General features: G+C 61.5%; 4 protein-coding genes across 4 annotated transcripts; 3 read left to right on the top strand and 1 right to left on the bottom strand.

The window, feature by feature from the left end:
• The first annotated feature begins 1,736 nt into the window (after positions 1-1,736).
• Positions 1,737-10,096, top strand: CHLRE_09g387350v5 (uncharacterized protein). The gene is made up of 18 exons (XM_001694476.2): positions 1,737-2,245; positions 2,602-2,730; positions 3,133-3,160; positions 3,352-3,428; positions 3,620-3,682; positions 4,237-4,353; positions 4,807-4,878; positions 5,044-5,186; positions 5,375-5,468; positions 5,657-5,766; positions 5,867-6,047; positions 6,245-6,304; positions 6,442-6,483; positions 6,848-6,942; positions 7,039-7,271; positions 7,402-7,430; positions 7,582-7,669; positions 7,793-10,096. The coding sequence occupies exons 2-18, from the start codon at positions 2,614-2,616 to the stop codon at positions 8,782-8,784; spliced, it is 2,541 nt and encodes an 846-aa protein (XP_001694528.2). The 5' UTR covers positions 1,737-2,245; positions 2,602-2,613; the 3' UTR covers positions 8,785-10,096.
• A 190-nt stretch (positions 10,097-10,286) lies between these two features.
• Positions 10,287-13,964, top strand: CHLRE_09g387300v5 (uncharacterized protein). The gene is made up of 8 exons (XM_043065429.1): positions 10,287-10,452; positions 10,609-11,436; positions 11,705-11,869; positions 12,171-12,539; positions 12,694-12,874; positions 13,036-13,230; positions 13,390-13,486; positions 13,598-13,964. Exons 2-8 carry the CDS (start codon positions 10,645-10,647, stop codon positions 13,608-13,610), a joined length of 1,812 nt encoding a protein of 603 aa, XP_042921058.1. The 5' UTR covers positions 10,287-10,452; positions 10,609-10,644; the 3' UTR covers positions 13,611-13,964.
• Positions 13,965-14,016: 52 nt separating this feature from the next.
• CHLRE_09g387250v5 (uncharacterized protein) lies at positions 14,017-18,813 on the top strand. The gene is made up of 10 exons (XM_043065428.1): positions 14,017-14,249; positions 14,315-14,457; positions 14,749-14,872; positions 15,417-15,604; positions 16,038-16,169; positions 16,546-16,657; positions 16,984-17,137; positions 17,344-17,408; positions 17,601-17,674; positions 17,847-18,813. The coding sequence occupies exons 1-10, from the start codon at positions 14,139-14,141 to the stop codon at positions 17,908-17,910; spliced, it is 1,167 nt and encodes a 388-aa protein (XP_042921059.1). The 5' UTR covers positions 14,017-14,138; the 3' UTR covers positions 17,911-18,813.
• Positions 18,814-18,840: 27 nt separating this feature from the next.
• Positions 18,841-27,136, bottom strand: CHLRE_09g387200v5 (uncharacterized protein). The gene is made up of 17 exons (XM_001694369.2): positions 26,778-27,136; positions 26,448-26,556; positions 26,152-26,200; positions 25,759-25,897; positions 25,208-25,343; positions 24,817-24,894; positions 24,522-24,646; positions 24,204-24,290; positions 23,791-23,900; positions 23,458-23,638; positions 23,245-23,304; positions 23,043-23,084; positions 22,834-22,928; positions 22,511-22,743; positions 22,355-22,383; positions 22,147-22,234; positions 18,841-22,042 (listed from the first exon to the last, which is right to left on the bottom strand). Exons 1-17 carry the CDS (start codon positions 26,862-26,864, stop codon positions 20,271-20,273), a joined length of 3,420 nt encoding a protein of 1,139 aa, XP_001694421.2. The 5' UTR covers positions 26,865-27,136; the 3' UTR covers positions 18,841-20,270.
• Positions 27,137-27,212: the final 76 nt, after the last annotated feature.

Below are 27,212 nucleotides of genomic sequence, written 5' to 3' on the forward strand. Positions count from 1 at the left end.
TGAAACGCGCGGCATGCAGGTGCAAGGAGTTATACAGGAGAGGATGTGCAGCACCAGGTGACAGGAGACAGGAACGACAGGAGTCAGGGGGCGACAGGAGGCGACAGGAGGCAGGGGGCGGCAGGAGAGACAGGAGGTACACGGCACGGGCAGGGCAAGGATTAACACAGGTTGAGGATTCCGCATTGTGGCTTTCTGCTTTCAGCTTGACTTTATGGCTCTAATGGCTCTTTGAGCGGCTCTCTGAGCGGCGGCGGCCTCGTGGCCTGGACCGTGCACTTTACATACTAGTTTTTCTGTGTCGCATGCCTTCAAGGGTTTTTGCGCTTGGCAAATACTCTGTTACAGCCTCTATTCTTGTCCATGTGCTACCAAAAAGCGCAAAACTGGACAGAACCCTAATGTAAGGTTCTTGCCGAGGACTATGGCTGTCGCCCCCCTTTGGGGGGCGAGCCAACTTTGACAGCCTGGTAGACCCCACAGGAATCATCTGTCTAGGCCGCCAGCATACCCACGGCTTCGTCTCGTTGTTGTTGGGTATGCTGGCGGCCTAGACCAACCCGGTCTCACCCGGGGCGTGCCCATACCCGGGGCACCGTCCAAAGCTCAAACCATCCCAAATGCCCTGATATGGTATCTGTATGTTATGAATAGCTGTTATGGGCCCTGGGGTGACCTGCCCGCTCGCCGAGCTCGCGAACTGCAGCGACATGCCCCGACATTATGCGCGAAGAGCTGCTTTAAACCCCCCTGCAGATGTCCTAAGCTACATGTAGTCAATAATAGGCACGGCAATAACAAAGCAGTGAGGAAATTGCTGTTCGAGGGACTTCGGTTCCCAAAATTGCCGGTCGGCAGAGCTTTGCATTTTGATCTGGAATACATTTCAATGCAATATTATGTATCTAAATAACATATTTAATGAGTTTAGGCTCACTCAAGCGCACTTTGGGTCCATCGGCCCCGGCACGTACCCAGGGCACACCCGCCCACCCGAGAACCAAAACCCGCCCATTTCGACCCAAGGCGAGCGCGGACCGCCCTCCCACTTGACCAGCAAGTCATTACTATATGTACGGAGGGTCTGAGAGCGTGGGAGACTCAGGGGAGAACAGTTTGACGTCGGGGACTCCCTCTATCCACCCCCAAGACCCCCCGCACGGGGAGGCCCGTACGGCAGTGGTCGGACTGTCGGACTGTGGATTCAACACGCTGGCAAGGTTGTGCAAGTTGCGGGCAAGCCGCACATAAGGTTAAATTTACAGTCGGAGTGTCAGACCAATCGTAATTGAGGAAACCGTGAGCGCAAGTTTTGGACGGTGGTTTAACGGCGGGTGAGACCGGGTTGGCCTAGACAGGTGATTCCTGTGGGGTCTACCAGGCTGTCAAAGTTTGGACACAGCAAATGACCAGAGTGGTACCCGCGTGATTCTGGTGCACCGACCTGCGTCCCAAACTGCCCAAATCCCCCGCCCCAACCCCAACCGCCACAAACATAACCGCACGGGGCCGTGGTTGCGTGGGGCAGGGTTAACAACGCTTTGTAAATATCCTTTCTAGATGCGAGGCGAGGCGAGGTGAAGCAGCGTGAAGCCCTAGGATTGTCTGCGCGGCTTGGTTGTCGGGCCCTGGCATAGCTGGCGCCTCTGTGTAAGGACGCCTACTGGCGGTGGAAAGAGAGGCGATGTGATTGATTGATTGATGTTACAAGTTCATGCTCGTAGATTGGTCCAAACGAGCCAGGAAGCTCATGGACCGCCAAAACTAGTCTCAAGAGGCGATGTGTTCGCGTTGCGGCCTTTATGATTGCGACTGATGGGACCATAGGACCGGAACGATATACGAGTCTCTCTTATACCAGTCTCTCATGGAATTCAAACACAAGTAGCTCTGTATTATGATATATATTCTCCAAGTCTCGACTGTACAATGTCGATAGTATTCGTCAGCCTCGTGAACTGGCTGACAGTCCACGCACACTTAAGCGCTGTAGACTACCATACATCTATATATGTGTAGTGTGCGGATGCCTTGTGCTTCTGGCCAGCCGGGCCCTTAAATGCGCATCCACTCCTGAAATCATGTCATAGGACGCGCTTGAACGCCCAGAATTGAAATGGTCCAGATGCCTGGCGCCTCAGCAGTGGTGGACTCAGAGCTCGGTGCAATACAGTCGCCGCATCCATCACTGAAACCTCACTCCCGGTGGAGCATTTGGTGGAGAAAATGGAGAAAGCGAAGCTTGGTCAGTCACGTGTGTTGCTGGGGCGAATGACGTATCTGAGGGAGTCAGTTCAACGCGCAATTTGAGCTGTAAGGGCAACCGTGTGACGCACAGCGTGTGGAGCACAGGGTGTGACGCACCTAGACGTTTTGGGCATTGCTGATACGCGTGCTCGTTGTACTGCGGCGAAAAAGGGCGAGCGTGTCAGGGCACGGCTGCACGTCCTACGACCTAAACACGCCGCGGTGCTTGTCCTGCAGAGGCCAGCGCGGTGCCAGGCCCCGCTAAGCCTCATACACCTGGGCACACGGGCGCGGGGTGACGCCCTTATGGCCTCCATGTTAAACGTGTACCCCTTCTGGCCTGACCTGCTGCAGGCTGTTTATGCCATGTTGGTCACCTCGCCATCCATCCCCCTCGTCTCTCTCTTCGTCTTCTGCGCACTCCTAGCGGCTGGACTAGCGAGCGTGTTGACTGCATCTGCGGTAGCCGTCCAACGAGCACAGGTAAGGGCGCTGGCACTGTCGACTGTTGCCCAGCGATAGCTTGCTTGTGAGCTGTCTCCTTCAATCCGAGGACGGGGTCAGCTTTCCGCCAGGGATTGCTTTATTACGCCATTGTGACATACGTTCTGGACCATATGGTGTTTCAACAGCACGGCACCAAAATTGCGTTACTGGCCGGTGCACGCAAGCCGCGCGTGCCACTGCCTCGGGCTGGCTAGGACCTGGGGCCATCGACCCCGGGCCTGCATACCGTACTCACATAGCGCACGCTGGCACTCGTTGACTGACGGGACAGGGGATGACAGGGGCTGACACTAGGGATGACACTAGGGATGGCGCGGCTGTGCGGACTGGGCATTAAAGTTTCGTTTGTTGCGTTAACCGCGCGACCCTTGGACGCAGAACTTCGCTTACAATGGAGTCGGAAACGGTACGTCGGGTGCAGTCCCAGAGATGCCAACGGCGCATTGCGCCCTGACTGCTCTGTCGTGCTTGAAATCTGAGCTAGCACTGCAGCTGTTGTGTTGGATGTCGGGTTCGTACACTGGGGCGTACAGCAAGGGGTCTGCAAGGATGGGCACTGAATGGCGAAGGGTTGCTCACGCCAATCACATGCTGCAGGCGCTGCGCTAGCTATCAAGGAGGCGCTGGTGGTCTCTGCGTTTGGGTCGGAGCTACTGGGCGCATTCGCCACGCAGGTGTGGTACCGCACGATACGTACACGCACCCCGTTGATGGCGGCCTGCTTGGGCGCCGAGACACAGGGGGCAAAAAGTGGATGTTTTACGCTCTGCATCAGGGCTTAACCAAGCGCACGCACCACCGGCTGGCGTCTGACTAAGTGTATGCTACCTGCTGTTGCCTGCTGTGCACTTGCGGGGCCCGGCAGAGCCCCACATGCAAGGAATTTGATGCCAAATGGAATGCCGCCGCTAAGGACATCTTCAAGCGGGTGCGGCCGGTGCTCCACGGGACGTATGGGGCATCGGGGTACGCGCGTCAACCAGCAGGTCATGAATGCTTGCGGAGTGTGTGGAGCTCATTGCGAACGTGCCCGGCTGCCCAGAGACTGCGGGGGGTCAGCTGTCGATGGCCCGCGTTTGGAAAGATATGCCTCCGATGGGCAGGAGCAGGAGCAATGCTTGCATGAGACGCTCAGAAACGCTCAGCTTTGACGATCCTTGGCAGGCCGTTCACGTCTCAAGGGCAGCTGGCGGTGCAGATGTCGGCCTTATGGCAGCTTATGGCGCCGAAAAGAGGGCGTATTGGGACGGGGCGGGATCTTTGCTGGGCCCGCGAATGTCAATCCCGTCAATGGACGCGCGAGGTCGGCTCTTGCTCCGGCTGATTTGGACCCGCCGCCGATCACCAGGCTTTACCATGTACTATCGTGGCACTCGCGGGACACACACACAGACACATACTCACGGGCTTGTGTTCCCTTTTTAAACACACATACACAATCGTGAACCACCCCGCGCTCTCGCTCCGCGCACCAACATCCAGATCAACTCGGACGTGGTGGTACAGCTGGAGATCAACATTGCGGCGGTCATCACGCACGTGTCGCCGCCGCTACCGCCCAGCCTGGCGGAGGTGCTAATGGGCAAAGACCTGCTGCGGGTGAGACTGTGTTGGATTGCACGTGTGCGCGCGCGCGTATGTGTGTGCGTGTGTGGTGTGTGTGTGTGTGTGTGTGTGTGTGTGTGTGTGTGTGTGTGTGTTAAAAAAGGAAGCCCGCCCGCCCGCCCGTGTGTGTGTGTGTGTGTGTGTGTGTGTGTGTGTGTGTGTGTGTGTGTGTGTGTGTGTGTGTGTGTGTGTGTGTGTGTGTGTGTGTGTGTGTGCGTTTGTTCTTAAGAAGAGCACGGTACGTGTATGTATGCGCGCAGATGCGCGCCCTCATGCAGGCAATGTGTGGGCAGGCTGCGGCTGTCGAGCACGTTTCCAGGCGTCAATTTCTAGTTCCCTAGCCAGCACGCGCACAGCGCAGCAGTATCCTGGCGGAAGCGGTACCGACACCGCGACGGCTCCATCGCTGCTACCGCAATCCTTGCACTCCCCGTTGTCGTTGCGCAGAGTGAAGCGGACCGGCCCGGCGTCATCGAGCGTCTGGAGGGCAAGGACCTCGCCATCATGGGTCCATACAAGGTACGGCGAGGGCCTGCCTATAAGTGTGCGGAGGCTTCCAGCAAGAGCCCATGCCATGTTCTGTATGCGGTATGAACTTACATGTTCGCATGTCTGCCTACCTGCCTAACCAACGACGGGGTGATGCTTTGTCGGGCGGCGCGGCTCTCATGCGTGCTGGCGCAGTGTACGGAGGGCTTCAACTGCATGTTCACGGTGATGCCGCTGTTCCTGCCCGCGCCGAGTGAAGCCTACGACTGGGGCTGTGGGCTGCAGCCCTACAACTGCAGCGACCTGTGCTGGGACCCAGTCAACAAGACAAAGTTCTGGTGCGTAGTCTGTCGACGATCGATTTCGACACTTGAGGCCATTGCCGGTGCGATGCTTGGCCATGGCGCAAGTGACAAATGTTTAGCTGCATTCCCTTCCATGCTCTGCGCTCTCCTTACCTGAATGCTGGGTGCTGAGGTCGATGTCCGGCGCCTTCTGGTGTGGCCGCCTATGCCCATACACGCAGGGGCCAGGTGAGCACCATGCTCAACATGGATCCGCTGCTGGCTGGAGACGACTTCAGGCTGAGGTCGCTGGAGCGAGACGGCTACCGCTACCGGGTGAGGCCGAGACTGGGCTGGGGCTGGGGCTGAGGCTGGGGCTGGCGGGTGTGCGGGCTCAGCTATGTCTGCGCAGCCCGCCTCACGAAGAACGTCATCCCACAGATTCACCATTGGGGCCCACGTGCCAGTGTTCCGTTGATTGGCTGTCGGCAGACTCTTTGTCCGCTCTTTTGTCCCGCTTGCAGCTGTGGCAGGCCAACACGTCCCCCGCCAACCCCTACTTCCTACTGGCTGAGTCGGACACCCTGCCAGTGGATCCCATGGTCCGCAGCATCAGCGCCTTCAACCTCCTGTGGTGAGTGAGGCAGGCTGTGTCGCTAAAGCCCAGTACGGTGCCCGTTGCAGCATTTGGCCTCGCACGAATGTGGCTGAACCTATGAAATTCGGCGTTGTAGGTACCTTGAGATTGCGCCGGCAGCCGGCTGGGTTCCGGCGTGGCGCAGCCCGTGCATCGCGGTTGTGGTGGTGGGCTCTGTGGCGATATCGCTGCTGGTGCTGTGGCTGCTGGTGTCCAAGGAGCAGCACAACCGGCTGCTCAAGGCAATGCTGCCGGGCAAAGTCATCAAGCAGCTGCAGGTGCGGTCCGGGCAGGGGACTTGTATGCTGTTGTACCCGATGAGTCGTGACGACGCTCAGTTCAAACGGCCCCTTGCTTGCGAGTTGTCCAGGCCGGGTGAGCAAAGCAGAAGCAGAGCGTCAGCTCCATCCTTGCATGCGGTGCGCGCCCCCGTTGCGTAGCGGTAACGCGACCGCACGCATATCGTTTCATGCAGGACGGCGAAAGTACGGTTGCTCAGGAGTACCAAGCCGTCACAGTGCTCTTCAGTGACATTGTGAGTGCATGTCCGCGCAAATGGGCCAATCAAGCAAAACATTACTACCAGTCAGTCACGGTGCATTTTAGGGTTTTAGGCATCGGTTGGCGCTCTCATGCAAAGTGATAGTCTCTCCCATTGTTCTTGCCGTGCAGGTGGGCTACACGACTGTGGCTTCGCAGCTGTCTGCCTGGCAGGTGGGTTCTGGGCATCCCGGTAATTGGTGACCGGGGAAGCATCCGGTCAGCAACACGCAGCTCCGCTGCGTTGCACGCATCTACCACCCGGCAGCTGTCGCACCAGCCGCCGAAGCATGCTCAGCGTGCCCAGCTCCTGGCGTCGCTCGCGCTCCTCCAGCGGCACGCGCTTGCTGCAGAGGCCTGTTTACCACGTGGGGCATAGACGAGAGCAGTGCAGCGCAGAGTCCGTGGGGCCCTCAGGGCCGCGTTGTCTTATCCTGGCTGGCTCATCGGTTCCACACAGTTCCACACACGGCACAGCGCTCTTAAGTGCTCCGGCGCCTTCTTGAACTCGTGTCATCCACCTTGCGCACACGTGCAGGTGGTGACGCTTCTTAACGAGCTGTTTGGCATGTTTGATGAGCTCACGCAACGCAACGGCGTGTACAAGGTCGAGACCATCGGAGACGCCCTCATGTGAGTACCGGTACGGGTATGGCGGCATGTGCAGTATTGTGGCCGTTTCGCCATCTGCCATGACCTGGACCTCATGTGACAATGGCGAACCCGCAGGTGTGTTGCGGGTTGCCCTGTGCCCGACGACGCGGTCCGCAACGCAGTGCGTGCGGCCAACATGGCGCTGGACATGGTTAAAGCCGTGGAGCATTTCAAGCCGTCGCTGGAGGGCGTGCGCGTGCAGATTCGAGTGGGCCTGCACTCGGGGCCGGTGGTGGCGGGGGTGGTGGGCAAGAAGATGCCGCGCTTCTGCCTGTTCGGCGACACCGTCAACACCGCCTCGCGCATGGGTGAGTCGTTGGCGTGGCCGTGGCGGGCGCGACCGCGCCTTGGCACATTGGACAGCAATCAAACCGTATGCTACTTGCTGAGGACTGGTACAACACACCTTTTACAACTTTGAACAACCCCTGCCTGCAGAGAGCACGTCCACGACCATGCGCGTTCAGGTAATAAGCAGCGTGGCGAGCATCGGCCGCGGTCGGGGCGAGCGTGGGGCACTGACGGTTACTGTCCATGGAACACCGATGTCCACGTATCAGCTGGCGGGTTCAGCTGCGCGTCCTGAACACGCTTCTCCCGGCGCCCGTCGTGCCACAGGTGTCGGACGTGACCGCCGCGCTGCTGCGGGCTAGCGGCCTGCCCTTCGTGCTGGAGCCCCGGGGCACCATCAACGTCAAGGGCAAAGGTGGGCCCACGCCCCGCGCTTGCCCCGCGTGTCAATTCGGTAAAAGCAGGCACACATGGGTTCCCCCATCGCTACCTATCATATGTCGGCTACCGCCAAGCATACATTTGTGTGTTGACGCAGGTGCCATGGAGACTTTCTGGCTGAATGCGGGGCCCGCGCATCGCGACCCGCTAACAGCCCAGTCCGTGCCGCGCAGCGGCCTAATGCACCGTGTCGGCCACTTCGGCGCCCCGGCCTACGCCACCCCCAGCGTCAGCAACCAGCAGTGTCAGCCGCACCTGCCTGTGGACGTGAGGGTGGCAGGCGTGAGCGCAGGCGCGGTGGAAGGCAGCTTGGCAAGCGTAAACGACCGCCCCAACAGCTACAATCCCGACTGCAGCCCGAGCGGCAAGAGCGCCAACCGGACCATGGAGCGGCTCATCACCGTGCTGCGCCTGGGACGTGCGGAGGCCGGCTTGAGCGGAACCAGCTCCCGCGGCGGTGACGTTGCGATGGAGCGAGCCCGTAGCGGCAGCGTCGCGAGCGGGCCGCTGGGGCAGCTAGCACTAAATTTGGGCCCGGCGCCGCCCGTGGCGGCGGCGGAGAGGGACGCGCCCATTAGCAGCAGTGACGTCCTCACCGCCGGCACGGGCGCGGCGGCCGCGCAGTCAGCTCCGGGCCTGAACACCTCAGGCACAGGCTGTGGGCCCGGGACGAGCTCGCGTGTGTCGTTCGGCCCCTTCCCCAGCAGCCCCCTGGGCAACAGCAGCCGGCTGACGCCGGTCTCGCAGTCCACCTCCGCGAGCTTTGGTGCCACGTTCCCAGCGCTAGTAACTGCGGAGAGCGGCGACGGTGGGGCCGGGGCACAGACAGCACACAGCGACCAATGGGCGTCCCCCGCCGCGGCGGGTGCGGTGGTCGGGCCGCCTCCGTGGCAGACGGGGCGGCCAGTCTCAGTCGTGGCGCAAACCGGCAGTCGTGGAGTTAGTGGCACAACGGCGAGCTTGAGCGCGGGCATTGCAGGCGCGATTGCGAGCGCGCAGCGTGTGCCAGCTGCGGTGGTGGTCGTCACTAAGCCGTCGTCGGATGCCAGCGCGTCGCCCAACTTGGCGGACCCAACAGCAACACTTTGAATGGCGCAGGCAGGTCGGTTGCAGTATAAATAATAGCAGTTCTACATGTTCGCAGCTGCAGGAGATCAACTGGAGGGGTTTGCGTGGAGGCAGGCGGGCGCATATGGGTTTTGTATCACCGGAATTGCAAACTTAATGCAGCGTTGTGTTGTGTGTTGTAGTCAGCGTGCGTGCATGTAGTGCGCGCGCGTGTGTGTGCTTGCTGTTTGCATGTTCCCCACGGAATTGCACTGCCCAACATCGCTGCCACCACATTCTGATCATTCGTGCATCCTTTGCCATTAAAAGGTAGGACGGACTACGATGAATGGGACTTAGCACTGTCGTAGGATCGGTCGGCAAGCATATATGGGATTGCTGCTGGTTTCGTTGACACTCGAAGTTGTATGGGAAACTTTCCGACAATGGCATGGCGATATGATACAATACACGCATATGCGCGCGATGCATCTCTGTGAGAACGTGGGTGTTGCGGCCTCGGGGGCCCAACGACGAGCGCATCCGTTGCGGCGACATCGTGTCAGGCAGCTGCAGGCACGGCCTGTGCCACGGTGGAACTCTGCAGGACTGGTGGCGGCGTTGACGCCTGCAGGTGTGAAGGGATTGTTGCCAGGAGTTGGGAAGCCAAGCAGTGTGGATTGTACGACGCGAGTGCAGTGGTGCATGATGCATGTACGGTATGGATGCGGATTACAAGCCTTGGGGAAGCGGGTAGCCGTTCCTGCAGACAGAGTGGGAGATGGGGACATTGCAGCAGGGGTTGATGTCAAAGGATGATAGGATGGCCCAAGCGCTCGTGACGACGTAGATGCACCCCAGCAATCCCGTATCTCCATGTTGGGACGATGTGCTGCTTGGATTACGAAGGGAACGGATTGCGGCGGGATCTGTGTTGGCGTTTGCGCCATTTGGCTATTCGGCGAGTGCTTTTTATTGAATAGGAGTCGTGTCGGGTCGACGCTCGAGCCTCGAGGGGTACCCCTGGAGGCCGTGGAGGGAGCTGCCTGCGGGGGTCCGTGTAGGGCGGCGAGGGCACAAGGACGATGGTCCTGGTGCCGTCGTATTGTTTGCCAGCGGCACCTGGGCGAATCCTGGCGAAACCAGGGATAAGGGAAGGAGCTTACATCGCCCCTACGGCACGCTCTATGCTTTAGGCTGCTAGCAGCTAATAGGGACATCGCCAGAAGAGCGCAATTTCAGTTCATCTTCGTTACGAGCGGCATGTTAAAAGCAACTTCCTAGGCGGTCGCTGTGACCGTTCAGTGTTCGCGGCTCAGTCGCCGGTAAACTTGCCATGTAAGCTGGTATTTCGCAGGTACCATATACCTCCCGACGCCCCCAACAGGAACCTGCCCATTGCTTCGGGAGGGGCCCACAGCGGCGTGGGCCAATGCTTTGGGGTGGTCGGGTGGGGGGGTGGGGGATGTCAAGAGTGTCGCGTGCATGGGCCATCGCACAGCTGACACCAATTGTGATCTGATATGAAACCCCAGTGCCATACAGTGCTTCATCCCAAGAATAGGTCGCGGTCTTAGCCTGGTCACCTGCCTTGTGGCGGACTTGTAATCCACAACCGGTAAAGCAGGAGCAGCATTTGTCCATATGGCATCTCTAGATCCAGCAGCTCTTGAAAGAGAGCTAGCGCAACTGCGCAAGCAGCGTTATGAGGTGGGTGGCAGAAGATTCCTCGGCTCCGCCGTGGTGTGCCACGCTGTTACAGGGATGTTTGTAAATGAAAGTGGCTTTACATGTGCAACTTATTGCAGTATGCATTGCCGGCTATGAATTGCATTCGCCGATCACCAGCTTTCACCACCGGTGCAGGCCAGCCAACGCGTCCGCGCCTCGCGCCAGGCTCCAATGGGACCTGGGATGCAGTCGCGTGGCATGGACCCGGCGGGATCACGTCCGGGTGAGCGGCGTTTTGGCGCCGGGCCGCCGTCGGCCCGGGGCGAGGGACCTCGCGGGGGGCCCTTCCGCGACGGGCCCCTAGCGGGGCGTCTTGGGCCGGGCCCTGCCTCACGAGGTGCGCCTGACGCGGGTCCAGCTCGCGGCGGGCGCTTTGACGGCCCGGCCCGCGATGGCGACCGCTTCGGTGACCGCTTTGGCGGCCCTTCAGCGCGGGGGGCGCGGGAGCCGTTCGGGCGTGACCGGGACAGGGATGCCGACCGTGAGCGGGACCGGGATGGGCGCGACGCCAAGGCGGCGGCACCTGCGCGGCGGCGGCTGGTGCTGTCCTCCGTGGTCGTGGGCAACGGCGCCGGCGCTGCGCCGCGGGAGGGCGAGGAGGACCGGGACCGGGAGGGCGAGGAGCGCGTGCGCGAGGACGCCGAGGAGGGCCAAGGCGGCGACCGGGTGCACGTCCGCCACACCCGGGATCACGAGGAGGTCAGTGCTGCGGCTGCGGCAAATGAGGATGACAGTGTGGACCGCAAGGCGGCCGCCGCTGCAGGCGGCCGGTGGGGCCCCGCCATGAGCGCCGCTGCCGGCGCGGGCGAGGAGGCGGGCGGCCGTGGCACCAAGCGGCCGGCGCCGGGGGCCCCGGGCGTCGCGGCTGAGGACCCTGACAGCCGCAAGCGGGCTCGGCGGCTGCTGGGGCGCGCGCTGCTGGGCACACTGCAGAAGTTCCGGCAGGAGGACGCGCAGTTCCAGGTGCGGGAATCAGGCATGTCTACAACATATACGTACTGGGGCCGGTGGGACTGTGATCATGGTGTCAGTGGTGGGCGACGAGTAGGGACGTGGGCAGAGGTGCAGTGTATAGGCGCGCGCGGCGTACGGCGTCAGCTCCGGAAAGGCAACCCAAGAAGGTCACAAATACATTACTGTCGTGTAGATTGTACTTCGCACTGGTATGGCCGCAAACAAGGCCCCGGTTTGCTGCAACTCACGCGACGCACGCCTGGCTATGACCCCGCAGAAGTCTGAGACCGCTACGCGCCGCGCTGAGCTGGCTCGCAAGGCGGAGGAGAAGGCGGCAGCGGAGAGCGAGCGGCTGCGCAGGGCGGCGGCGGAGGACCGGGCTCGCAAGCGGCAGGAGGAGCTGGACTCACTGCTGGACCTCAACCTGGCCACTGACATCAAGGTGTGCTTGTCTTTACTTGTATGTGTGTGTGTGTGTGTGTGTGTGTGTGTGTGTGTGTGTGTGTGTGTGTGTGTAAAAGGCACAAGGGAAAGGGCCAAGCGTGTGTGTGTTGGTGATTACAACTACGGTGATCCCAATGTAGGTGTGGGTTCAAGGGCGTGTGTATGTGAGACGCAAAGCGAATGCCCGTGAGGCGCACGGAAAAATACCTGTCGAGCAGGGCTTGGCTTCATGCGGGGGCGCGCTTTGGTACCAGCATGCTTTTCCGGCACCGCCTAACAACGTGGCATCTTACCCTCAGGTGCTCGAGCTCATGTACGCAAAGAAGTTGGCACGCCACCGCGCCATGTCAGGCTTCCTGCGTGCCGGTGTGCACGCCGGGGGCGCGGCGGCTGCGGCTGCGGCTACAGAGCTGGGGGCGGCCGGCAAGGCCGGCGGCAAGGCGCAGCCGGCGGACGAGGAGGAAGAGGAGGGCGCTGCGGGGGTGGCGGCGGAGCCGGCCGCTGATAAAATGGAGGTGGATGGAGCGGTGGCTATGGCGGTGGTGAAGGAAGGCAAGGGCGCTGCGGGGCCGCGGCGGCCGTCTGATGTGTACTGGCGCCCGGCGCGACACAACGCGGCGACATTGGCGCTTAAGGAGCAGCAGGAGCAGCAGCTGAAGGAGTGGGAGGTGCGTGTGGGCGGGGGCGGCAAGGGTGAGCGGGTATGCTAGGCGTGTCGGCGCACGTGGGTGCTTCCTAAATGTGCATCCCTGCTGTGTGGCTGCTAGCGTATGTGTGTTGCGGACGGGCGGTTTCGCACACGACGTGTTCGCCACGGCGCAGGCCTCGGTGCTCCGGGAGCTGGAGGCGGAGAGGGTGGGACTGCGCCAGCGGGCGGAGGCGCGGCGGGCCAGTCTGGTGGAGCGGCGGCAGCAGCGGGCGGCGGCGGCGCACGAGGGCCGGGAGGGCGGTGCGGCCGTTGCGGGCGCGGAGGAGGAGGCCGAGGACCATGAAGTGCTTCAGGGTGAGCGCTGACTCACACCTGCGGGGGGTTTGATGTTTGGACACAGGGGCATTTCTGAGGGGCGTTTTCGCTGTGCCTGTTCAGTATCTTCCGCCCTCATCTCCTGCTCCCCTGTTTGCTGCGCCCTTATCTTCTTCATGGCCGTATCCCATACTGCGTAGCCGTGGAGTTGGACATGCAGCACGAGGAGGGCGAGGCCGAGCCGGGGCCGCAGGCAACAGAGGCGGAGGCGGCGGGACCTCCGGCGGCGGCCGCTGCGGGCGATTCCGGCAAGGCCAGCGGTAGCGGCAAGGCGGCCGACCAGGCGCGGGGGCGCCGCGAGAGCGGGGAGCACGAAGAGGAGGGCGAGCACACAGGTTGGGAGGGGTGCGGTCTGAATGCGTTTGTAGGACCAAGTCCCGCTGATGTGGGTGGTGCTAGCCGCCCGTAGTCGTCAACTGAGTTGGTCTTTCTGCCTAGCATGCATGTCGCATCGTCACCTGATTTCGTTGCACAACGCCATTCCGCTGATGCAGTGGCAATGGCTGAGGCCGAGGCCGCCGCAGCCGCCGCAGAGGCGGAGGCAGCTATGAAGGAGGAGGAAGCAGCAGCTGCGGCTGAAATTTTGGCCGGGTATGTTGCCACACTTTTTGCAAATGCTTCACACATCACGGACAGTGTCTCGTCTGCACGCCTTGCGCCCAAGCCCTGACACACGCCTGCATGTGCTTATCCTCTGCACAGGGACGAGGAGTGATTCACGGGCTTGTGCCGGCTTGTACACGCGCAACGCCACGTCTAGGCGCGTTAAGCCTGTACTGGTCAGGGGCTTCGTGATAGGCAGTCCTGGCCAACGGATGAGGGGCGGGGCACGGGCACGGCAGTAGGTTTGCCAGGCCGCCGCCTGCGTGTGATGGCAAGCAGGAGTTGCAGGAGAGTAGTTATGTTTGGTATGAGTATGCTACTGCAACATCATGCGTGAAATGACCTTAGAAGGACGAGTGCAGGATGGGACGTGGCGGGTGGCCTGGAGCCGCGACCCCATGACATGACGGGTGAATTCGGTTAGGGGGCGTGTCTGTTGCAGGCCATTCTGTAATTACAATTCCTTCATATTTCTCGCACGCTACCTTGTTGTACAGAAGCTTGCGCGGCTCGCAGCCCTCACTTCGTGCACGAGTTTGCTTAAGTCTACCGACTGGCCACTACTTGACCGTACCTGATTACAAGGGGACTTCAAACATCACGAAACAACAATTAAGACATCGTATCAAGGCTAAGGAGGATGGCCGCGGCAACAGCCAAACTTTTAGCAGCTGCGTTGTTGGGTGCGAGCTTGTTATGTACAGCGGTGCAAGCACAAGAAGTCAACCCCTCTAGTTACCTGGCGAGTCAGGTACGCAGCAGTCGTGTCGGGCGTGCTCGATCGACTTCAAGGACTAATTTACTGCTGCCGTGTAGGTCAACGAGCCCAAGTATACAATTCAGGAAGTCTGGGGAGCGCATAAGCACCTCAATAACTTCCGGGAGATAGACATGGCAGCAAAGGACACGTTCGTGGCGTTGCCCCGGGAGTACAGCAGCACCCACCGCAACCCGTGCTGGCAAGTAGAAGCGCCGAGGAGCGGGGGGAACGGGGCAGGAAGGGGGGTTGTAGATACCGCCCCAATGTAAAGCACGGTGCTGGAAACACAGCTGCAATAGGTACACCTAGCATGTTCGGCCCCTCGGTCCGTCGAGGGCTTGCGGCCAGCCGCGTGGGCTGCTGCAACTCCCACCTCCTGTCGCCCCCTGGCCCTGCCGCGAACATGACTTACCGCGGACCAAGTGTGTCGTTCATACTCTCCCAATGACAGTCCCCGCTACGCTGCGCTGTCTCATCCCTTGATCCACAGGGAGCAGGAGGGCGCGTTCAAGTGCCTGCCCTACTTCCAGATCCTGGGCGTGTCCAAATGCGGCACCACCGACCTGTACAACCGCCTGACGGAGCACCCCGACATGGTGGACTGCACTTGGAAGGTGCGCGAAGGAGTACGGCAGGAGCGGGGGCGGTGCGGGGCAGTGCGCGGAAGCCATGGCAGCACCACGCCATCAGAACAGCTGTGGGCGGCGCAGTGGGTTGGGGTTGTGCATGGCGTGCAGCGCAGCCGCCCGGTGCTACTTGCCGAGGCAGGAAGGATACGGGCCGTGTTTGGGAGCTGGTTGGCGAGGGGGCACCGCCGGGCATGTGTGATGACTGATCGCGCATGCGATGTACCGCCTGAGCGCGGCGTTCATGCGTCATGGTGGCGCAGGGTGTGTGTGTGTGTGTGTGGAAGACGGGACCTAGCAGGCGCGTGTGAGCCTCCTGGATGCAGCTTGGCGACGGCGCGGCCTGCTCTTGGGGCGCGGGTGGCCTGCGGGTCATGCGCCGCCCAACAACTTTGCAAAGGCCCCTCGTCCCATCCACCTCGTCCGCCCGTTGCCGACGCACGCGTCCGGCCCTCCGCGCCATGCGGATGCGCGCCGCACCATGCACAGCCAATGCCGCACGTGTCCAAAAGCCTTGTCGCTTTGTCCACAGGGCCCCCACTTCTGGGATGAGGCTGCTTATCCGGTGCGTGTGAAGCGGGCGCCGGGGCGCTACGACGGCTCGTTCCCCGCCTACATCGGCATCTTCGACAAGCCGGCCCAGAAGATCAAGGCCAATCCCAACGCCATCACCGGCGAGGCCTCGTCCAACACCTTCACCGCCGTGTGGTCGCACTTGCGGTGAGGGGGCAGCGGCAGTGGTGGTGGTGGTGGTGGCGGCAGAGTGGGGGAGCGACTGGGGCTGGTGGTGGGAGGACTGGGAGGATTGGGGAGCGGCGTCAAGGGGTCAGGGTTGGCAGCAGATAGGGGAGCAACTGTGAGCGGAAAGAGACCGGGGCGGGTGAGGCACGTGCAGGGGGTGGGAAAGGAGACCGCAGATGCGACTAACTCAGCGGCAGTGCGGCCGGACAGGCCATTACTCATGGTGGCAGGCTCTTCCGTTCTCGTGTCGCGCATACACGCCATACTGCTTGCTTGCATACCCCGCACGCACGGCGCCAACCCCCTTTGGTTTAGTTTGGGCTGGTATTTACAACCCCTACCTCTGCTTGTTTCCTGAAACACCCTACCCGCACCCACCATCTTCCTGCCATCCTGTCGCCCGCCCCTGCAGCGGCCGCACGCTGACCAAGCGCATCAACGCCACACTGGCGGAGTACCTGTGGGAGGCCACGCCCTACGCCCGCTACATCGTCATGTTCCGAGATCCGGTCACCCGGTACCGCTCAGCCTTCTTCTACTACCGGTGAGAGCCCCAGGGGGGGCGGGGGCAAGAGTTGCACGGGGTAATGCCTGGCAAGAGAGGGTGGGGGAAAGCGGACCAGCGCGTACGGCACGTGCAACCGGGCAAACCTGAATGAACCACCGGTTGAGGGGGGTGATGCGTGGTGAAGGGTTGTGGCAATGGGGACTGCGCAGGCTCGAGTGCAGGGTGTGGTGGTGCCTGCCTGGAATCGCAATCCGCCTGTGACACCGACACCGGCACAGCTGGACCGCCACCCTTACTACCACACCTGCTGCTCCTCCTCCTCCCCGCGCCTTCTCCCGCATGCCACAACCGTCTCCCCCTTCCCCTCCCCCTCCCCCCCCTCCTATCCCTGCCTGCCCCCCACCCCCGCCAGCACCAAGTCCCTGCCCAAGGCCACGGACAAGGAGTTCCTGGACCGCGTCAAGGAGGACATCGCGGAGTGGGAGAACTGCCTGTCCTCGAACAGCAAGCTCTACTGCCTCAAGGTGGGTCGCTCGGTGGCGGCAGGGACTGGAGCGCATGGGGGCAGCGGCAGGCGGGAGGCCATGGGCGGGGCGTGAGGGAGGAAGCCAAGCATGCATGGGGCAGGGGGCAAGCCATGGTCAGCAGCATGGCCCCTCAACAACGCTGGGCCAGAAAGCCAAGTAATCAAGCTGTTGTGTTGTGTGTGGTTGTAAGGTGGTGAGCACGACATGCATTCCTGTCCCTGTAATTAAGCTGTCCCGTACTGTACTTGACGATCCCGGACTGACCCATGTATCCCCGCATCCCCTACTCCGCGCTCCGCCCCCACCTGCTCTGCTGTGGCCAGATGTACACGCCGCAGCAGCTGGTGAAGGGCATGTACGCCGACTTCCTGCCGGCCTGGCTGGCGGTGTGGCCGCGCGACCGCTTCCTGTTCTTCCGCACCGAGGACTACAAGGCGGCGCCCGTGCCGCACATCACAGCAACCATGAAGTTCCTAGGTGCGTGCTGTGCGCAGGGGCCGGTGGCGTGGGTGCGGTCCATCATGCATCAGGCTGTTGGGCGGCAGGCGTCGTGTGGAAGAGGTTGCATCTTAAGCGGGCGCGTGTGTTGAGGGGAAACGGTGCGCCTGTGTCCTTGTTACTCGTGTTTGTTGTTAAGCTGACGCGCTGCGGTGGATGCACCCCCCCCCTGCTGTGGTCTGCAGGCCTCCGTGACCTGCAAGAGAGCGAGATGAAAAGCATCCTGGAGCTCCAAGCCAAGAACACGCAGGTGTCTGTGGGCGTTTTCTCCGGTCTGAGTGTGTGCGTCTCTCCTCTGTCTTCCCCCAGAGCTGGCGGGATCTCTATCCTCCTCCTGCCCATCATATTAAAGCTGTAGCGCTGGTTCGATGCCCCGACCCTCGTCCGCCACCACTTTAGCACCCCTTTCTTGGTGCATTCGTGTGTCCTTGCCCCAACACAGTCTTCCAAGTACGACGACAGCACGTTGAGCCCTGAGCTGAAGGAGGCGTACAAGACCCTGCAGGACTTCTACCGGTGAGGCCCCCAGCACCGCACACGATCCCTGATCAACGCCTGTCACAGCTCTTGCTGCTTTCTGCAGTCTTGTGCAGTCGGGCCTGTTACATCATTCGGAAACGCAGTCCTCCACAGACATGTGTGCCGCACTGCTTTAGCTCACCAGGCACTCCCCGCCCCCTACCTACAGGCCCTACAACCAAGCTCTATCCAAGGCATTCGGGGACGACCCCCGGTGGCTGTGGGGCTACTGAAGCAGCAGCTGAATGACTGAGCGTCAGCTTGTTTCGTAGCAAACCGCGGCACTGTTGCAGTACTGAAATAGATTTAGGGCCTTGGCTGAGTGCGTGAAGCGACAGGAGGCAGGGGTATGAGACGGTGTGCTTCGGCGGCGCTGGCGTCAGGAGAGAGTGCGTGATCACGAAAGTCGTGCAAGCGGCACATGGACGCGTGGGAATGTGGGTTGAAGGTGAGGCTCTGCGCAAGTGTGGTAGTGACGGCCTTGCCTGCGTGACCAGGACCTTGCGGGCTTCATACCACATCTGGGAATTCTGGGATTGATAGGTATTGCCCTTATGACAACCAAAACGCTGCGGTAGGGCAGACGCCAGGAGCGGGATGGAGGAGCGGGGCCGTACCTCGGACAGAGGTTGATTACAGGCCACCCCGCCAGCGGACTGTCGTCACTGCCCAGGCGACCGGGGGCATCCGAGGCGAGGGCATCTGAGGCTCTCTCGCGCTCGCCGCGTCCCCTCACGAAGCATCAATGTGTTTGGTCTTCGCCTAGAACAGGCGACAGCAGGAACGGTGTAAGTGGGCTGGCGCTGCACAAACAGTCTGACAGCCAAGGAGTGCACATTGTGTCAACATATTAAACAGTCGGATTCCCTTGTCCGTACCAGTTCTGAGTGCACAGCCAAGGAGTGCCCAGCGCGCGTACGTTCACACTGCGTATCAATATGTAATATGCGTATTGAGTACTAGTACGTCAATAACAAGTAGTAGTACGCTTGAAAATACGTTCTTGTTTAGGTGCGTTGAGTGCGGCGTCGGATTGGATAGGAGTTAGGCTTCGAAGCTTCACCCTGTCCCCCGATGGTATCAATGTGCGCCCGGGATGATATGCGCCATCATAAACAAGATACGGCAACTTCATTTCCCATTTCCCCCTCCCCCTCCAGTAAGTCTAGTCAGTAAGGCGGTGAAGGCGTGGCTTCAGGACGCCAGCTGTGGACTAAGCCAGGGCCCCAAAAACGTACGAGACACGCACGCTCACCACACAGCGAATCCATGTATCTGATAATGCATCAGCCGTTCAGCCCTCAGCCCCTCAGCAACCCCTGCCTCACGTCAAATGCGCACATTACGGTAAACATGGCAGGCCAAAACGGTCACCCTCAACCGAGCCCACAACATCCCAACCGAGGGAATGCTCCCGCAAACAGTGCAGGGTTCCCAGCAGCGCTGCCCATTTCGCCCCAGCAGCGTATTGGGATTGTTCTAGGACAGTGGAGGGTTTTCAGACACAATCAACAATCATTGCTGAGTCCGTACCAGTTGAGGGCGGAGGAGTGTATGGAGAAAGGGGCGCCAGACCATCCCATGATGACATTAGACGCAAAACACTCGCTCACTTGCCCGCCACCAGACCGCACCTTAACGGTCCTCGGCAACCGAGCCCCAGTTTGGCCCTTCGGCTGACCCAACCCCCACATTCTCATCACAGACGGCATTATCAATTCAGGTTTTGGGCAACAATCGGTAATGTCAGTTGGCATTCAACGTTTACACCTTCACCCGTCCGCAACGACCGTTGTTGCACAACGCGGCGTGCGCACACGCACGTGCCACACGGCGAAGGCCTCAGTAACACTCCGCGCACCACCGGTGCCCACTACAAAGCGGATACCGGTAACCTTGTCGTCAAAACGCAAGCCATGCCCCAATCCAGCTGTGGATATGCATGCTAAGGCCCGCCGACGGGTCACAACCCCAGTGAAATGCTTGGCATGGAGTGTGAGTAGATGGGTGTGCAGGCTTAGATGCGGCGGTTGTGATGGGTGAAACGGTGGGTACGCAAGCGCTTGCACACGCCTCAACGGCAGTCACAATTGCAGCGTTACCATCTGTAGTCTTAGGGCAATGCAATCCAACTGAATGGCCTTCCACAAGCGGGCTAGTCCCTGACGCCCACAACGTTCCCCGCACATTAATGCTGCCACGCTGCATGTGGCACAAACGCGCGCACAATCAAATGCCGAACAGTTCAGTCTAACATTCCCAATTATCAACAGCGAGCATGACATATCGACAACCACTCGCAAGGCACTGTTGTCGGCACCGAGCGTACTTGCATCCACCTATTGTTTGGCGGCTGCCCCCACATTCGTTAACGACCTGTCTTGGGTCAATGTGTGCTGGTCGCTCTTTGACGTAACATGGGAGCCCGACCGCAACCAGCAGAGGGCTTGTGGCCACCAAACATTTCTCAGCCGCACTGCGACATCGCCACATACATGCTCATGGCGGCACATGCCACTTACATCCCCATCGCGTGACCGCCGTCAGACCAGACCAGACCAGACCAGGTAGCTCCCAGAGCCAGCTGCGGCTGCTAGTGCTGCTGCCCATGTGTGGCCACAGCGACGGAAACAACTCCTGTCTCGGTGCTGGGCCTTGTGGTTGGCGTCCGGGCCCCCACAGAGGTTGCAAGGGCCGTCTGCGGCAATAGCTGGAATGCCCCACTGACCCCTCGGGATCGATCACCGCTTCCCAACGGGAAGATGCGAGTAGGCGTCGCGGAGCCGCTCCCAAGCGACGCGAGTTGGCCTATCGCCGCCTGTCCCGGCTCGGTGGCAGCGGCGCTGCGAGTTGCGGACTGTAGGAGATCCAGGCTGCTCGAGTGGCAGAGCGCACGCACACGGCGTTGAGAGCTGGGCGGCTGCGCGGGCGCGGCAGCAGTCGCGGCATGAGGCGCGTGCGGCGTCGCGCTGCCGCTGCCAGCCTCAGAGCTCCGGCCGCTCGTCAGGTTGCGGAACAAGCCACGGAGCGCCTGTCGCATGCTAACGCTCCGCGCGTCCGCAGCGTGTGGAGTCTCGGCGGTCAGCTGCCGTGACCAAGAGTGCGCGCTCCATAGAGGCTCGGCGTCGAGCTCTCCCGCCTGTCCTTGGGCCCTTGCTGCTGCTGTTGCTGGCGGAGTCACCGTTGCTGTCGCGTCTCCGGCGGTCACCGTTTCGTCATCCTGAAGCCGGCGGGTGGCCCTGAGAGAGCCGGCCGCACCTACGCCCCTAGCCCCGGCGACGCACGCTGCGGCCGCAACAGCGGCAGGCCTTCTCCAAACTACTGCAACGGCGCTGTCGGTTTTTGCCTGGGCCTTCGCCGCATCAGCCATTGCCCGCAGAGCGGCATGCGGCCGCGTAGCAAACGACGACTTGGGCCGTTGTTGCCGCTGATGGTCCGGTTCCGGGTCCTGCGCGTGGCTACGAGTCGCCCAGTCGTCGGCTGCCACGTCCGGCGCAGCACCGGCAGGGCTGCGCACACCTCCCCGGGGACCATGTGGGTTGTTTCCCGAATGCACGGCAAGCCGATGCAGCCCAGGTGTGGCTGATGAGCCGCCGGCATGCACGGCCGTCACGCCCACCTCCTCCCCAAGCCCTTCAGCAAAGCTAGGTGGTGCAAATACAGCTCCTGCTTCTGCTCCTGAACCTCCGGCTGCTGTCCCAGCGTCTACGCCTGCCACACCACTGTGTGCGGCGGGCTCTCGTGGCGAGCAGTCCACAGCGGCCCTGCCGTCCAGGAATCTCCGCTTCAAGGGCCGGTGCACCGGACTGGGCTCTGCGCTTCCGCAGCCGTAGGCTGGCGCTGCTGGCGACGGCCAGGAGGTTGCAGCGGCCCCGCCGCCGACTGCGCCGTCGCCACTGACCTCTGCCAAGATCCCGTCAGCCTGGTAAGAAGCTTTTGCAGGCCGCATCTCAAACGACGACGCCTTTACGTCGGACGCGTGGGCATCTGTGCCCACTAGCTTCGATGACTGCGAGCCGACAGCCGCGGCACCCGACAAAGCCATCCCCTCCTCCGACACGTCCGCTAGGGCCCGGCTGCCGCCCTTGCCGCCGCTGTAGATCATCCTGCTGCTGCCCTTGCCGCTGCTTCGGTCCTCAGCACTGTGCCGGTCGCCGCTTCGCCGGCCGCCCGAGGTGGCGGCACGGAGCAGGTCCGAGTAGGAGCCGTTGGCACCGCTGCCGGCGCCAATGGCGTGCTGCAGCTTTGCAGGCTGCGGTGGCGGCCGCACCACTAGCGCGGCCGGCCGCTGCAGCGCCGCCAGAAATGACTTGCCGCGGGGCAGCGGCGAGGCGCCCGCAGCCAGGAAGAATGTCTCCATGGCGCCTGCGCGGTTTGATTGCAGACGTGCGATAGGGGCACGGGTGGGTTGTTGCGTGTCCACTGCAACTTGCAGGCGCAGGCGCCGGGCCGTTGCGTGTGAGACTTGCCTTTGCCTTTGATGTCAATGATCCCACGCGGCTCCAGCACAAAATCTTCGCCGCGACCGCGCAGGAGCGTGGCGGTCGCGTCTGATACCTGTGCCGAGTGATGCCAGGGGTACAATTGCACAAAAGCATCGAAAACCATTCCGTGACGGAGCGGATTCAATCCGTACAAACTGCACGGCACCAACGAGCCTGCAACAACATCACTCACCTGGATCTGCATCGGCAGTGAGGAGCTCTCTGCAGGTGGCGGTGGGAAGGACGTGTTCGCTTCAGTAACACGCGTCAGGCTGCACGAGCTCGGCAAGCGTGAAAAGAAGGCAGCCGGAGTCCCGCACAAGTTCCATATCCAGGCATGCGCACTCACCCATGCGCGAGGCGGTGTTGACGGTGTCGCCGAACAGGCAGAAGCGCGGCATCTTCTTGCCCACTACCCCCGCCACCACCGGCCCCGAGTGCAGGCCCACTCGAATCTGCACGCGCACGCCCTCCAGCGACGGCTTGAAATGCTCCACGGCTTTGACCATGTCCAGCGCCATGTTTGCCGCACGCACCGCATTGCGGACCGCGTCGTCGGGCACAGGGCAACCCGCAACACACCTGCGGGTTCGCCATTGTCACATGAGGTCCAGGTCATTGCGGATCGGGAAACGGCCGCAATACTGCAGATGCCGCCATACCGGTACTCACATGAGGGCGTCTCCGATGGTCTCGACCTTGTACACGCCGTTGCGTTGCGTGAGCTCATCAAACATGCCAAACAGCTCGTTAAGAAGCGTCACCACCTGCACGTGTGTGTGCAGGGCGGTTGGCACGAGATCAAGGAGGCGCCGAGGAGCACGTAAGGACACTGACATGCACAGCGAGCACAGCAACACCTGCTCGCCACTAAACCCCACCTGGCAAGGCGACAGCTGGGAGGCCACGGTCGTATAGCCCACCTGCAGGCACACACGTCGGAATTGCCACATCGCAGGGTCAGTCAATCAAGGGCCCGTGGCTTTACACGAATGATGCATGGTGTGCGACAAATCGGGCCCGCTAATTCACAGCATCAGGCCGCACATCAACTGCACCGAAGGGCCCTCGCGACACACTCACAATGTCGCTAAACAGCACAGTGACGTCGCTGTACTCCTGGGCAATGGTGTTCTCGCCGGCCTGCACGCGAGTGGCGTTTGCAGCTTTGTGCAAGTCAGAGGCAGCGAAGACAGCGCAAAGACTGCCGCGCACACGCGGCAAATACGGTAGCCTGCAACCCGCAAGGGGCCGTTTGACTCATCGGGTACGACAGTATACAAGTCCGGACCGCACCTGCAGCTGCTTGATGACTTTGCCCGGCAGCATTGCCTTGAGCAGCCGGTTGTGCTGCTCCTTGGAAACCAGCAGCCACAGCACCAGCAGCGATATCGCCACAGAGCCCACCACCACAACCGCGATACACGGGCCGCGCCACGCCGGAACCCAGCCAGCGGCCGGCGCAATCTCAAGGTACCTGGAGGTGCAGTAGACACAATGAACAAACATGGCTGCTGTGAACCAGTGGTGAACCCGGGGCAAAGCAAGCAACTGCCCCGCGTCGCATCGCGCTCTTTGCCCTGTCATCTGTAGGCAGTGCCGCTCAAAACCGCACGCGCATCAACGCACCACTGCACGTTGTAGATCGAGATGGGCAATGTCATGGGGTCGACCGGCAGTCGGGAGCTGTTCCCCAGTAGGAAGTAGGGGTTGGAGGGGGACGTGTTGGCCTGCCACAGCTGCAGGGGGGACGAGGGTTGCGGAAGAGTCAAGCCGGATGCAGGTTATGCAGTGCACTGCCCCTTCGGCAACAAGGCAGCACCTTAATGCCAAACGAAGGTAGCCTCGCAGACCCCACGCATATGCTCTCATCACATGCACGAGGACGCGCCCGCGCCAATCCTCCCCCAGCACACGCACACACACACACACGCACGCATGCACACACTCGCCGCACACACACACATACAGTCACACACACACACACACACACACACACACACACACACACGAGCCGCACACACACACACACACGCACGCACCCTGTACAGGTAGCCCCTGCTGGCGAGTGACTGCAGCCGGGCGTCTGTGCCGGTCAGCAGCGGCTCCAGGTTGATCATGGTGGACACCTGCACGTGTGGCGCATGACCGCACGGCGCATATGAGGAAGCGCGGTGGCGTCGAGAGGCAGGCAGGCAGGCAGGCAGGCAGGCAGGCAGGCAGGCAGGCAGGCAGGCAGGCAGGCAGGCAGGCAGGCAGGCAGGCAGGCAGGCAGGCAGGCAGGCAGGTGGGTCAAGTGCAGGGAAGGGCGCAGCCGTGCTGCTGGTTTGTGAGTTTGGAGCTACCGGTATGTGCCTCACCTGCGAGTGGAACTTGGTCTTGTTGACTGGGTCCCAGCACAGGTCGCTGCAGTTGTAGGGCTGCAGCCCACAGCCCCAGTCGTAGGCCTCACTCGGCGCGGGCAGGAACACAGGCGTCACGACAACTGCGCGCGGGAACGTGCGCCACAGCACAAATGAGCGAGGCCACACACGTGTGAACACGGGCTGACACAGCCGCAGCGCCAGGTGCCCTGAGCGTATGCACACAACAACTGGGAGCTAGGTGGAGGGCAGGCGACGTGGCCGTGCGCGCCGACAAGCTTCCAGCACTCACAGCCGCATTTGAAGCCGGCGCGGCAGTTGTAGGGGCCCAGCATCAGGGTGCGGCGCTCCTTGAGCATGTAGATCATGCCTGCACGCAACCACGCAGCCAGCAAGTGCACATCGCGTGCGGTTGGGGGCGAGACACAGAGCCGCAACCGCTCGCCGTGGTAGGTGCAAACCCTGTCAGCCTGCTAGTCCGCATAGGCGCACCAATTTCCCTGCGGCCTTTGGGCCTTTGACCCATACTGCCTACCCAATTCCCCCGTCCCATCCCACACCCACACCCCGTGACAATGCCCACACCCAGAAACTGCAGTGCAGCTCAGCGCACTCACGACTTGTGCCTGATAACAATCACTAGCGATACGGCCGCGCGCACGCACCCACAGTCCCACACCTACCGGTCCTGTCGTCCGGCTCCCGCAGCAGGTCCCGCCCGTACAGGATCTCGGCCAGCTCGCCCTCCAGCGGCGGCCACGTCTTCCAGATGACCCCCGCAAAGTCGAGCTCCAGCTGCTTCACCACATCGCCGTCCACCTGCAGAGCCAAGTGCGGGGCTTGCTTGTTTGCAGTCCATACGCGCCCCCACGTGACGCGCGCCCTTGGCGGCTCTTGGTGACCCTTCACACGCACGCGTGCGTCCGGGCTGGCCCCAGCGGCACTGCCGTACCAAGTCACGCCCCCGCTGCCTCCTTCCCGATCCGGCGGAGACTCCCATGGTCCCGTGCTGAAGGCACCCATACCACTTAAGGCTTGCTCTGGGGCCTCACGCCCAGCCCCACGCCCAGCCCCACGCCCCCCACACACACCCGCCCCACACACACCCGCCCTACACACACCCGCCCCACACACCCCGCCCTACACACACCCGCCCCCGTCCCACACACACACCAGCCCCCCACACACACACACCCGCCCCCGTCCCACACACACACACGCCCCCTGCACACACCCGGCTCATGATGTCCGTGCTGAGGTCCGCCCACTGCGCCGCCAGCACGGAGCAGTCGGCCAGCCTGCTGGTGACCGCGGCAAGCAGCTCCGAGCCAAACGTGGCGATCAGCAGCGCTTCCTCGAGAGACAGCGCCACCCTGTCAGTGTCAGTGTACGTGTGACATGGGCAGGTGTGGCATGGGCAGGTGTGACATGGGCAGGTGTGGCCGTGTGTCTGACACGGTCCAGTCGGCTGTGCCTGGCTGCCGCAACGCGTCTGACGGAGGCCCCCTGCTGGTGTTGCGTTTCAGCTGACGAGCCCCGCAGTAAAAGATACACCGCCACACCCATAGCACCGTGCTGGCGTGCATGGTCGCAATTGGCAACCGCGGCATGCCGGTAATTCACTCACTGGCTGCCAATCCCATTCGATGCCAGGTCCCTAGCATTGTGCACGGCGACTGTGGCGAAAAAAGGGGACAGAGCGAGGCGAGGGAAAATCGGGCAAACATTCAACGCTCTGCAGCTTTGGTACGGCAGGTACGCATTCAGCAGGCCCCGGACAGTTGTGCTGTTTCGTGCTATTCGAAATCACATCAGCCCCAACCGCAGCCCCGTGGTGAAGGAGTTCCGCTCCGTGAGCCGCAGTGGACACCTAAGCGCATCCCTAGCCAGGCTGTATGGCAGCACTAGGGTAGCGGCGCCCACCTTGTGAGGCTGTTAGCACGCTTGCCAGGCCGCTGGCAAGCAGCGCTGCGAACACCAGGATCGGGAGCACCAGGATGCGGGGCCGCTCTCGCAACACCCGCAGCGTCGCCTGCACAAGGTGTGGCGGTGGTGTGGTGTTATGCTGGAAACATGCGTGTGGAGGGCCCCTGGCGCGACAGACATCCGTCTTCCACCCTCTGAGCAGCATGTCAATGAAATCTGACTGGCAGCTGGGTGTCCGAAACCAAGCCAACCACTCGTGCAGAGCGGGGCGAGGCCGAAACCAGCAGACACTTTTACGTAAGTCCACTGAACAGCTTCGGGACTTACCCTGAACGTCTTGCTCCACTTTATTAGACAGCTCTCTGCCGCTGCAGTCAGAGCCTTCCACCTAGAGTACCTGCTGAAGTGTGCCATCCTGATGTATCAGAACAGGCAGCGATCAAGCTGCCGCAACGTGAGCTCCATTTTCATTCCAACTGTGGTGGTCTGCTGTTCCAAAGCCGAAAGACGGTTCATGGTAAGTTTCGAGTGCCCAACGTAGCCGGCTAAATCGAGCTAGCGCCAGCCTCAGCAATGTAGGTTAGTCAATCCATCATATTGTCACGCCGAGGGTAGAGGTGGAAACAACGAGTCGAGGGGCGATGCAACTTCATAGAGTAGTTGTTCGCTTTATGAATCAATATTGGTCGGCAGTCAGTCGTAGACCATACAACATTTGGGAATATGTAGCGCTGTTGGTCCTCGTCCGTCGTGGGTTCGCGT

The sequence above is a fragment of the Chlamydomonas reinhardtii genome, chromosome 9 (assembly GCF_000002595.2).
Source record: "Chlamydomonas reinhardtii strain CC-503 cw92 mt+ chromosome 9, whole genome shotgun sequence".
Taxonomy (NCBI): Eukaryota; Viridiplantae; Chlorophyta; class Chlorophyceae; order Chlamydomonadales; family Chlamydomonadaceae; genus Chlamydomonas; species Chlamydomonas reinhardtii.

Excerpts from the sequence above, each read along its gene's own strand:
- CHLRE_09g387250v5 (XM_043065428.1), top strand. The coding sequence starts at position 14,139 with ATGGCCGCGGCAACAGCCAAACTTTTAGCAGCTGCGTTGTTGGGTGCG. Across the intron at positions 14,250-14,314 it reads CTAGTTACCTGGCGAGTCAG|GTCAACGAGCCCAAGTATAC; the intron begins GTACGCAGCAGT and ends GCTGCCGTGTAG. Across the intron at positions 16,658-16,983 it reads GCAAGCTCTACTGCCTCAAG|ATGTACACGCCGCAGCAGCT; the intron begins GTGGGTCGCTCG and ends TGCTGTGGCCAG.
- CHLRE_09g387300v5 (XM_043065429.1), top strand. The coding sequence starts at position 10,645 with ATGGGACCTGGGATGCAGTCGCGTGGCATGGACCCGGCGGGATCACGT. Across the intron at positions 11,437-11,704 it reads AGGAGGACGCGCAGTTCCAG|AAGTCTGAGACCGCTACGCG; the intron begins GTGCGGGAATCA and ends ATGACCCCGCAG. Across the intron at positions 11,870-12,170 it reads ACCTGGCCACTGACATCAAG|GTGCTCGAGCTCATGTACGC; the intron begins GTGTGCTTGTCT and ends TCTTACCCTCAG.
- CHLRE_09g387200v5 (XM_001694369.2), bottom strand. The coding sequence starts at position 26,864 with ATGGCACACTTCAGCAGGTACTCTAGGTGGAAGGCTCTGACTGCAGCG. Across the intron at positions 24,291-24,521 it reads AGACCAAGTTCCACTCGCAG|GTGTCCACCATGATCAACCT; the intron begins GTGAGGCACATA and ends CCACACGTGCAG. Across the intron at positions 22,744-22,833 it reads ACCATCGGAGACGCCCTCAT|GTGTGTTGCGGGTTGCCCTG; the intron begins GTGAGTACCGGT and ends GCGAACCCGCAG.
- CHLRE_09g387350v5 (XM_001694476.2), top strand. The coding sequence starts at position 2,614 with ATGTTGGTCACCTCGCCATCCATCCCCCTCGTCTCTCTCTTCGTCTTC. Across the intron at positions 2,731-3,132 it reads TAGCCGTCCAACGAGCACAG|AACTTCGCTTACAATGGAGT; the intron begins GTAAGGGCGCTG and ends CCTTGGACGCAG. Across the intron at positions 6,305-6,441 it reads CAGTGCTCTTCAGTGACATT|GTGGGCTACACGACTGTGGC; the intron begins GTGAGTGCATGT and ends CTTGCCGTGCAG.